The following is an 11,390-nucleotide window of genomic DNA, read 5'->3' on the forward strand; positions in this document are numbered from 1 at the left end:
CTCTCTCTCTCTCTCTCTGTGAATTCCTAATTCTGCAATTAGCAGATAGTAATATAAAGACCAGAAGAAGCCAGGCAGTGGTGGAGCACACCTTTAATCCCAGCACTTGGAAGGCAGAGGCAGGCGGATTTCTGAGTTTGAGGCCAGCCTGGTCTACAGAGTGAGTACCCTGACAACCAGGAACTCTATCTTGAAAAACCGAAAGAAAGAAAGAAAGAAAGAAAGAAAGAAAGAAAGAAAGAAAGAAAGAAAGAAAAAAGAAAGAGAGAGAGAGAGGGAGGGAGAGAGAGGGAGAGAGGGAGAGAGAGAGAGAGAGAGAGAGAGAGAGAGAGAGAGAGAGAGAGAGAGAGACCAGAAGAGAAAATGCTGCTGAGAGATCATCCTGGTTGAATACATTAATCTTGGAAGAACTGTGTATCCCCATGGGAAAACCGGTTCCAGGACCTGGCTTCCCAAGGCTTGTGGCAGGTCTCAGCAGTCACTCTTGAGGAACTAGGTTGTTACTTTGTGATAAAGGCAGAGAGCTTTATCACATCAGATACCACTGTAAGGTGCTGCTAAGCACAGAGATCCCTTTAAGGTCAGAGTTTAAAGGGTTGTTAGGTAAATAGGCTGCCTCAGGAGAAAGCAGCTCCGGCTTCTCTCTATGTGCTGCAATGCATTAATTATTGTAGTAATTGCATATTTTAGACCTTTCTCAATTTTGGGGGGCGGGTGGAGTTGTGTTAGTTTGAGAGAGTTTCTCTGTGTAGGCCTAGCTGTCCTGAAACTCTCTCTATAGACCAAGCTGGTCTCTTTCTCTCTCTCTCTTTTTTTTAAGATTTATTATTATTATTATTATTATTTTTTATGTAAGAACACTGTCACTGTCTTCAGACACACCAGAAGAGGGCATCAGATCTCATTACAGATGGTTGTGAGCCACCATGTGGTTGCTGGGATTTGAACTCAGGACCTCTGGAAAAGCAGACGGTGCTCTTAACTGCTGAGCCATCTCTCCAGCCCCCAAGCTGGTCTTGAACACAGAGATCCACCTGCCTCTGCCTCCTGAGTGCTGGGTTTAAAGGCCTGTGCCACCACTGCCCAGCTTCTCTCTTACATTTTTATTTACTTTATTGTGTGTGTATGGGTAGTAGGGTGGGTGGGCATGTCTACCTTGGTGGCTATGTAGAAGTAAGGGGTAGAGGTCTGGGTGCTTAACCAGGTCATCAGGCTTGGCGGCTCATGCTTTACCTACTGAGCCAGGATCCTGGTCTCATTTCTTTAGTCTGGATGCGAGTGTCTGTCCACTGTTCTAGTGCTAGACTTATTTCCAGTGGCTCCACTCTCTTAGCTCCCATCTCTAGAAAAGAGCCCTGGTAGACAGGAAGGCTGAAATGATAAGCTTATGGAAAACTAGATGCTCAACAAATTCCCAGTAAATGTATCCAGACACAGGGGCATGGCTATAGCGACAGTTACTTAGATAGACTGAGGCAAGTGGAGTGCTTGGGCTCAGGATCTTGGGACTGAGCTAGACATCATGGCAAGACCCCCTCTATCCCCATCTTTTTAAAAAGGGGAAAAAAAAACAACAACCACCAAAGTGAGCCGGGTATATTTAGATGAGTTCACAAACACTTTCTAATCTTCAAAGTCTCAAAATCAAAACACGCAGATAGTTGGACTGGGATGTGGCACATGTTTGTAATACCAACACTTGGGGGAGGGGCTGAGGGAAGAGGATCAGGACTTCAAGGCCAGCCTAGGCTACATGAGACATTGTCTCAAAAAAAGCAGAAGACAAAATCAAAACACAAGCGAGTAATTGTGATAAGGGAGCAGTTGTGAGGCATGCACACAGCATTCTGGGAATTCTAGCGAACCAGCCATGCCTACATCTGGAGGCCTTCCCCTTGAATCTTCTTTATAGGTTGTATTTTAGCTCTTCTCTGAGGGATATGAGCAACCTTACTGATAGCCAACTGGAGTTTCCAAGCGGAAGCAATCTAGGACAAGGCAGTGAGCGGGTAGGGCCTTGACCTCCCCCGCTCCAGGGGTGTGGTGCTATCTCGTGCAGGGTTCACAGCTGGGAGAAGCCAGGAGAAGGCTGGAAGAGCATTCCCGGCCCAGGTCCTCTCCACCTGGACTTTGCAACCAGAGCAAGAGGCTGAGCTCTTTCAGCCTCCCCTGCCCCCACCAGCGCTGTGACTGGGTAAGACAATTCACCCGATCACTAGAGTGGAGCCACACTGAAGCAGACAACAAGAATGTGGAGGAACCAACAAAGCTGGTTTCTTGGGAAGGCCAGTATCATCGCTCCTGGACTGAACCAGGCCCGGCTTCTTTTCCAAGCCTAAAGGGATTCTCCCTCTCCCTCCCCACCCTCCCTTCTCTCTACCTGCCTGCCTTCCTCCCTCCCCAACCCACCCCAACATTTAGTTTTTACATTGATTGGTCCTCATTCCTGACACATACCTCTTTCTTCCTCTCGCCTATCAGTACAAGCTTCTCTCTGTTGTAATGAGGCTTTGAAAGACAACCTGGGGACAAGTCAAGGTAGAAAACAGCCAAGAGCAAATAGTTTAGAGTTTTAGCTCCTAGTGGAAAGACACCCTGCCAGCCTGTCCCACTCACCTTTACAAACCCCACAGAGCTGGGCAAAGTATGCGCTGAATAAGCTGATCCAGTCGAGACAATGTTAAACCCACTGGCTCTTTAAAAGAAGCTGTTTGCTAGATTATGTACATAAATGTCTGTTTTGTAAACTTAAATTCACACACACAAACACACACACACACACACACAGAGTCATTTTTCTCATGTTTTCTGATTCAATTTCCCAGTTTCACCCTTTAGGTAGGGGATGAAAAGGGCGTGTAATTGGAAAAGCTCATAGAATCGATTATTTTGTCTTTTCGGCTATATAAAGAAATAGGAGTGAGGGCACTTGAATGATACACATGAGGTCCCCAGAGAAATGGAGAGAGATAGACAAGAGAAAGAGATTGATTTCCGCAGAGTTATATAGTTAGACTACAAATTTGATAATCACAGAGCTCATTACATAAGAACATTAGCAATAATCAGCTTGATACGACAGAATAGCATAACAATCTGCCGACCTTTTAATGCAGGAAAATAACCAGAAAAAAACCCACAAGAATACTTTTTAAAAAATACAGTATCACACATAAAAATATTTCCATAAAAAAGTAATCTCTGCTTGAACATTGAACTTCTCAGCCCTCCTTGGATTTACATTCAGAATTTACACATTCTCCTGGGTTTGCAGAGTCACCTTCAGCCAGGGCTCTGCAATGATCAGCTTCTTCCTGAGAACTGAATGGGACACTTCCGGTTAGACATTCAGTACTTCAAGGCTAATATTTAATCTTAATTGGCAAAAAGTTTAGTGCAAATAAAGTTACTCTTAGCAGCTTAACAAAGTTCTGATGCTTTTAACCCTTACTGCTTCCCCAAAGTGAATCCAGCTCTTTTCCTGAGTACCAACTTTGACCTTCAGACATGAGGAAAGTTAGCTACATATGGAGTTTTTCCCTGCAGGATGAAGAGTTTCAGTCATTGCGCAAATGAACCAAAATACTTTTACTCTTGGGGAGCTCACTTTGAGTTGGTACAAAAATAAACAATAGCAAAAACAAACAAACAAAACAGAGTCTGAATGTTATCATTTCTCTAGGGAGTGGAGTCATGATCATTCCTGAATGTCACTCATCTGCTTCTCTGGTCAATGGCAATGACTGACACCCAGAGAAGACAGTCATCAGTTTCCACCAAGCATTGTAGAGGATGCTCACAGGAAGGTGCAGGACTGAGAAAATCTCTTCAATCAAATCCTGCACTCTCCAGTAACAATTTTATTTCACTGGTTGGAATTGCCAAAAGGCACATAGAAGAAATGAAGGGAAGCCATCTGAATTTAAACCTGGAGCTTTCCACTCAGCCAAGGTTTATTCTAGAGATGAATAGAAGCCAAAGAACTTCCAGCCAGAGAAGAGTGTGAGCAAAGGCAGTTCCACGAATTGCCTCCCTTGGACACATCCATTCCTTTTCTAGTAAGGCCTGGCTGGCACTGCCTCAGAAAATACTGTGCCTTCCTGTGCCCTGACCCCTGGCTGGCTCAGGAGAAAGAGGAACCCTTCGCAGGCTTGAGTGCCTGGATCAGCCTTGGTCCACATTTCACAGTCCAAACCTATGAGCTTTCAAGAAATTGAGATGACCCTTGAGGACACCATTTCAGTGGTCCTCAGTGCTTATCAGCTAACAGTTTCTGTCTCCCCTGGGTTCTCTCCATCTACTTTAGTAGCTTGGGATGTGTGTGTGTGTGTGTGTGTGTGTGTGTGTGTGTGTGTGTGTGCATGTGTGTGTGTGTGCGTGTGCTCGCCTCTTAGAGAGAAAAGCCCACTTTAGTCACTATACTCGTCTCTCTCCTTTGAGGTGTGGAATTTCTCATATTGGCTGGCCAATTTCCATTTGTTGTGCTGACTTTTGAGCAAAGCAGCCAAGGAAGTCTTCCGGGTGACATTTCTAGACACTTCCCGGCTCTTGACCTTCCTGGCTGGGGAAGAACTTTGGACTAAGGAATAGACAGGGAAGATAGGTTTGCCCCGGGGTGCTCCCAGGAGCTGCCACGTTTCCCCAGAGACATTACTCTTCAGATACTGCCACGGCCTCTTGCCACTGCAGTCCCGAATGTTCACCCGAGAAGCCAGTCTTTGCACTAGCAATTTGATGACTCCCTGGTGCCCGTGAATAGCTGCGAGGTGCAGTGGGGTATAGCCACAACTGGACCTCACGTTGACATCTAGTGTAATCCCCGCTTTCTGGGCTCCAGAGACCAAGTCCTGAAGGGCTCTCAGGTCACCATGCTTTGCTATCCAGTGCAAGGCCGTGTACCCAGTCAGGAAGTCTCTGTGCAAAGCCAGCTGGGGGTCCTCCCAGAACAAAGTCAGCACGTGAAGCCAGGAGCCACTGGCAAGCCTCACAATCCACTCATGCTCCCTGGCATCTAGGGGCACAAGGGGTGATCTGTGCTCAGAAGGTCTGTGGGGTATCAAGGCTGCAGATCCATCCCTGCTTGGGACCCATGAGGAGTGTGGCTGTCTGGCCACAGCATTAGCATCTGCCAATTTCTGTATCAAAACAGCATCCACCCTTGGGCTGGGCGGGGCTCCTGCCTTGGAAGGTTTCCTGGACCGAGGTGGACGCCGACTCCTTTTCAACAAGTCCTCATCAAGGTGCTCCTCATCTGAGGAGGAGGGAGATTTGGTTCTCCCTGTTCGAGAGCTCCTCCTGACAGACCTCCGGAACTTGGGGGCAGGGAAGGGCTCCTGGGGGTGGTCTCCAAGGTTTTTAGCCACGGTTGGGACCTTCCGAAAACTGGGCGTACTCCCTCTACTCCTGAGGTCCCGCCTGATCACGTAAGGGCTGCCTTCGTTTGGTGACACAAACAGATCCTCATCTTGATCCCTGAGCTCGCCCCAGGACGAAGTTCTCAGGACAGGTTGCAGCCCCTCTTCGGGGGTTCCGGGCGATTCTTTGGGTCCACTGCTGCTCTCCTCACTGCCATGGCTCTCTTGATCCACAAAGTCATTCAGATCCTGGAGGGACAGCTGACAACGAATACTTCGAAAGACAGAAGGTGGAGCATTCCCCGGACAGGATTCCGAGGACTCGTCAGGAGCCACAGAAAGGAGAGAATGAAAAGACAGAGCGGGCTCTGGCAGCGCCAAGTTGGTCTCCGAGACCCCAAAGGCGGTTTCTGAAGGTAGCTGGAGGAAGTTGTCTGGCAACACCGACCAGGCCCGAGTAAGTCCCTGGAACCCGGCCTCAGGCACCTGCGGGCATCTGGCCACCCACTCTCGAGTGCGCTGCTGCTGCTGCTGCAGCTGCTGGGTTGAATGGTTCGGGGAGCCGGCGGTAAACAGCTCCAGCGGCTCCCTGGGGGGAGCCGGGTGGGGCCGGACAACGGGCGGGGACATCGGGCAGCCAGCAGCCTCGACGGCGGCCGGAGGCCAGACAAGCGTTACAGACACAGGCGCGCGCTCGGCCGCCTCTCCTTCCCGCAGCCACCCGGGAGCTCCGAGGTCATCCCGGGCAGGCGAAGCGCGCTCCGGCTTCTCGCAGGCGGCTGCAGGGTCTTCGAGATCTTCCGGCAGCGGCTGTCCCCAGCCGTTCTGCTGGCACTCCCAGCAGCAGCGTCCCCGCGTCCCCACCGCCGCACACCTGCCTCTGGCTTGAGCAGCCTCTGGCCCCGGTGTCCTCTGGCTCGGACTGTCCTCCGGGCTGTGGTCTGGCCCGGCCGCCTTCCGCCCGCGGCTGCCCGCTAGCTCATCGCCACCTACGTCCACCCGGGTCCCCGCACCTGCCGGCGGCTTCTGTGGCTCCGGGTCACGGCGGCGGTGGCTCCGCGGCTGTCCATCTTCGAGGCCGGGTCGCTGCAGGCCCTCCTCCCCCAGCAGGTCCCTGTACCTCCTCTTGAGTACCACGTACTTGGTGCCGTCGGGGTCCTGGCGCACTGCGGCCACCGAGTTCACGAAGCCCTTGAAGAGCTCGCGACGCTCCTGCAGCTGGCCTGGAGCCACGTGAGGGTCGCGCAGGAAGCTCTTGAAGTGGCTCAGCAGCTCTGCGTTACGCACTCGGCCCCCGGCCTGGCACAGAAAGTCCAGCAGTGCCTCCTGGCTCAGCTCCCCAGCCATCGCTACCGGGTCCCTAGTCCCTGGGGCGGCGGCGTCTCGAGCTTCCAGCGCACTTCCCCTCCGACCGAAACACAGGCCTGGCGAGTGTCACCTGCGCCCGGTGTGGCGCCACCCGCCTCCATCAGCCGCAGAGGCCGGCGCCGCCCGCATCCCCAAGGCTCTCCGGGAGGGCCGAGGGTCCCTAGGGGCGGGTGCCCAGGCTGGGTCCTCGCGCGCAACCCTGGTGGCAGGAGGGCGGCTCCCGGGCCGCCCCTGAACGACGCTGGCCTGTCGCAGCGAGTCCCCGCAGCGAATGTTCCTGGGATAGGTCGGAGTCAGTTTCACCTGCGCACTAGCTACGCCTCCTCCTGGGCTCTGGGGGAAGGGCTCAGCCCGCCTCCAGTACCTCCGCCCTCTGAAGTATCCCCCAACCCCCGCCACCCGTCCTGGGTGAGTCAGACTGGTCACAGTCCCGGACAGCGTAGCAGGTGAGGCGGGGGCGGGGGGGGGCGAACTGAGCCGGAGGTGTCAGGTAGGTAGGCTACTGGTTGTCCCTCAGAGTGCTGGTCAGGCTAGAAACAAAAAACTGAGGGAGGTCGACTCCGTAGCGCTCTCTCCCCGCGGCACGAGTTACAGATGGAGTCCACACGGGTAGGGGTCCAATGGACAGGCTCCCCGCTCTTTCTCTTTATTAGCTCGGTCTGGGGAGGGTTCCCAATTGCAGAAGCCGGTGGGATCCGGAAAGACCCACCGAGATACAAACCAAATCTCTTCTAGTTTGGAGGTACAGAGATACTGAGAAGGAGGCTCCCAGGACACTCTCTTCAAGGAGTTCAAACACACCTGCTGAAGTCTGTGCTGAGAGCGAAATCACTCTAAAAGCTACAGACCACCGTGGGGTTTTGCCTTTCATTTTCCTACAGCATTGTCTTCTGTTACAATGCTCAGTGCCCGAGGGGTTGTAGGAGGATTCGCTATTAGAGAGTTCATTTCCTAGGAAGCCAAAATCCGTAAGAATTACCTCATCAGCTAAGGTATTTGATACCCAGAGCTTTTTTTGTTGTTGTTAGTCTAAGATTTGTGAAAAGTGGAGATTCGCTCCATCTGTTTCATGTTGACTTCTTAGTGAAGTCTTTTGCTTTGAAAATGGGAGTTTTCCTCCACACATTTAAAATGCTGAACACGAACGAGACAAGGGTTTTTGATTCCACCCCAGGAAGGGGGATGCTAGACTCTCTTGGTCTGTTGAAGGAAGGGCTGCTGAGTCCACCCTGATTCGAATATTTCTTTAGCCTCCTTTGAAGAGGGAAGAGTTAATCCACAGCTGCACACTTCGTCGGTAACAGCCCTACATTCCGCCTGGTCCGGGTGCATCCCCTTCATCTTTATCTTGAGTCGATTTGCATACTGTCAGCAGTATCTCTCTATTGTAGGCTGGAGCTTCCCCTGCAGAGCCTTGTAGCAGCCTTCCCTAACAGCCACACCAGAAGCCCGTGTCTCAGCAGCCTCTCATGAGTGCCACTGTTTCTAGCCATACATTTTCTATTTTCTCCTCTCCTTTTACTTTGCTTTACAGTTCCAGATTTTTCACTAAGAATATCTCAAGTATGTTGGTCCTGCAATTGTCAACAGGTCTTAGTATGGTCACCCTCCATCCCCTACCCCAGCACCGGAGGATCAAACCTAAGTACTCATTTGTGCTAGGCAAGCCCTCTGTCAGGACCACCGACAGTCTGACTGTCTGTCAGATAGGTCACATCAGCACTGCTTTATTTAAAATCCCGACAGAACCCTGGTACTTTTCCATGAATGACTTGGAATCCTTGGCTTTAAATTATCTAGGTCAGAAAGGAGGACTGTTTCTGTCTATTTGGGGCAGTTTCTAGAATTGAAGTCTAGTAGTGGGTTGACATGGAAAAACTGTTTCCATTCCATATAACTTTGACGCCTTAAAATAGTTATTAAAACAAATGTTTGTATATGAAACTTCTGCTCATGCTTGTATTTATTTACTGGTGAGATTCACAGGTGTGGGAGGCAGGGCCTAAATGGAAACCTCAGGTGGGCAACTCAGGAGAATCACTCTTTGGTGCATATATTGAGTTGCACAAGTGACCAAGAGGCAGAATGGGGCCATGACCTGCTGTACTTTAAGAGGAGAGAAAGGAGAGGGACAGATGCCAAAGGTTTTGATGCCATCCACCTTCAATTGAGGGTTGAATTACTAGGTCTACAGTTGTTTTGGTGTCTGGATACCCAAGTGGTGTGGTGTCCTCTTGCTTGTCCTAGGGTAAGGGGATGGTTAGGTGGAAGGTTCTACATCTTATATAAGGGGCACTTTCTTGCTTCCCTCATATTTAGCTCATTATTTTCAAAGGTTTTTTTTCCTACATTGCTGAGCATTGCTAGAAATGGGTATATATAAAGAAGGTTTGTTAGAGAACTCTGTTGGTAATATATATATATATCAGAGAGATGGCACGGGTTGGCATGCTACTTGATTTAGGAATGGCACAGACCACAAGCTGGGGTCTCTGGATACGTGAAGGAAGAGCTCAGGCTCAGCTCAGAGCGAGGACTCTGTCTTTTAAAAAAGTGAGGCCATTGGGGCAGAAGACTCTTCCATGTAGAGGGCTTCAGCTTCACTTAAGTATTTTGGGGAGCTGGCTGCAAATATAGCTCCTTGGTTTTAAGGTAGAGGGGTGCAGCTGTGTACGAGGGGGTACAGAGGAAGGGTTAGGGAGGAGGGACTAAAGAGCCCATCTCCCCAAGCCAGAGCCTTCTAAGAATTTCCCATAGAATCTCAACCAGATCAGATTTGCACTTGAGAAACATCTGGGGGTAAATGCTGACTTAGGATTATGGGTAAAAAGAATATGTATCAGAGTGGGTAGAAAAGAACATAAACACAGCAGTGCTGTATATAACAACATCTAAGACTGTGTTTCTATTTCAGAGATGTTAAAATGTAAAAATTCGTACCTCTTAAAATACAGGAATTGCAAAATAATACATACATACATACATACATACATACATACATAAACAATGCTGGGAGTGGTGGTGCGTGCCTTTAATCCCTGCACTCAGATGGAAGAGGCAGATGCATCTCTATGAATTAATCCCAGGCCAGCCTGGAATACATAGCAGAATTCCAGACATGCCAGGGCTACATAGTAGAACCTATCGAGAGAGAGAGAGAGAGAGAGAGAGAGAGAGAGAGAGAGAGAGAGAGAGAGGAAAGGAAAGGGTAGGTGAAGCTTCAATTGGAGGAAGAGTCCAGACACTGCTGAGACGATGCAGGAAAGAGGTTAAAAAAAAAATGTTTGAGTTCGGCAGAAGCTGAGAAAGGGAAATGAACAGATGGATTCAAGAGATATTTAGAAGGTGAATTCAATAGGACCTGGCAGCAGAGTCAGCCAGGGGATGAGGAAGCAGCTTGGCAAACTCCTGAGTAGCTGAGAGAAGCTTGGCATTGTCTCTCCCCCGTTTGAGAGACAATAGAGAAAACCTAGTTTGTGGGAATACATAAAGATAGGACATTCTTTTGGGGCATATGAAATTTGAAGGGCTATAAAAATAGAGATATCTAGAAGATAGTTAGCAATATAAATTTGGGTCACCAAAGGCATGCCATTTACATCTGGCAAATGGTCATTTAAAGTACAGGAGAGGTGGTGCTTAAAAAAAATCAATATACAGGCAGGAGGGCAGGTACAAGAGACCAAAATGGCAGTTTCCAGAGAGAAAGAGGAAAGGTCTCCTGTGGGGACTTGGAAAGGACCCCAAGAGGGACACCTGTGTCTCAGAAGAGCAGGATCAGGAGGGACAGCTTTCTAGAGACACTGCCAAGATGATAAGAAGGAAAACAGAACCAGAGCTGGCAGGTTGCTGAGGCTCATCTGGAACACTGTCAGGGCAGTGGCCGGGACTGAAGCCAGTGACACAGAAACCAGAGGGAGGTGCAAGTGGGGAGAGAGTGGAGGGAGAAGATTCACCCACTCACCCCTAGACACAAGGAGAGATGGCAGATTTAGATACAGAGACCATCATCAAACCATGGAAGTGGAGTTTTCTTTTTTTAAGGGCAGGATATGATCTTGCACATGTGCTGAGGGAAACAAGCCAAGAAAGGCTAAGCAAGGAGCCAGAGCAGAGTGAAAAATGGATGCTGGAGGAGGTAGGGGTAGCCTGGGAGCCCAGGGTTCAGGAAGAGGAGTGAACGCCCCCAGGAAGACAAGGGATATGGCTCAATGGTAGCCCTTGCCTGGCATGCACTGAGCCTTTGGCTCCATCCCCAGCACTGGAGAAAATGAAAAGATGAGGAAAGAAAAGAAAAGGAAAGAAAAGACAAGACAAGAAAAGAGAAACAGAAGGAAAGTAGGCATTGCATTTGAGGGCTGGAAATGGAGCTTAGTTGGTAGAGAGCTTGCATAGCATGCACAGAAGGGTTGATACCCAGCACTATATGATCCAGGCATAAAACAGGCATGGCACATGCCTGTAACCTTGGCACTGTGAAAGTGGAGATAGGATCAGAAATTCAAAGTAATCCTTGGCTACATAAAGAGTTTGGGCTAGCCTGGGCTATATAACAGATTATTTATTTATTTATTTATTTATTTATTTATTTATTTATTTATTTTTAGGTTTTTCAAGACAGGGTTTCTCTGTGTAGCCCTGGCTGTCCTGGAACTCACTCTGTAGACC

The 11,390-nt window shown here is 49.5% G+C and overlaps 1 protein-coding gene across 1 annotated transcript; it reads right to left on the minus strand.

The window, feature by feature from the left end:
• Window positions 1-3,065: 3,065 nt before the first annotated feature.
• On the minus strand, window positions 3,066-7,021 carry Sowahb (sosondowah ankyrin repeat domain family member B). The gene has a single exon (XM_031391060.1). It carries the CDS (start codon window positions 6,699-6,701, stop codon window positions 4,410-4,412), a length of 2,292 nt encoding a protein of 763 aa, XP_031246920.1. The 5' UTR covers window positions 6,702-7,021; the 3' UTR covers window positions 3,066-4,409.
• Window positions 7,022-11,390: the final 4,369 nt, after the last annotated feature.

The sequence above is a fragment of the Mastomys coucha genome, unplaced genomic scaffold (assembly GCF_008632895.1).
Source record: "Mastomys coucha isolate ucsf_1 unplaced genomic scaffold, UCSF_Mcou_1 pScaffold22, whole genome shotgun sequence".
Lineage (NCBI taxonomy): Eukaryota > Metazoa > Chordata > Mammalia > Rodentia > Muridae > Mastomys > Mastomys coucha.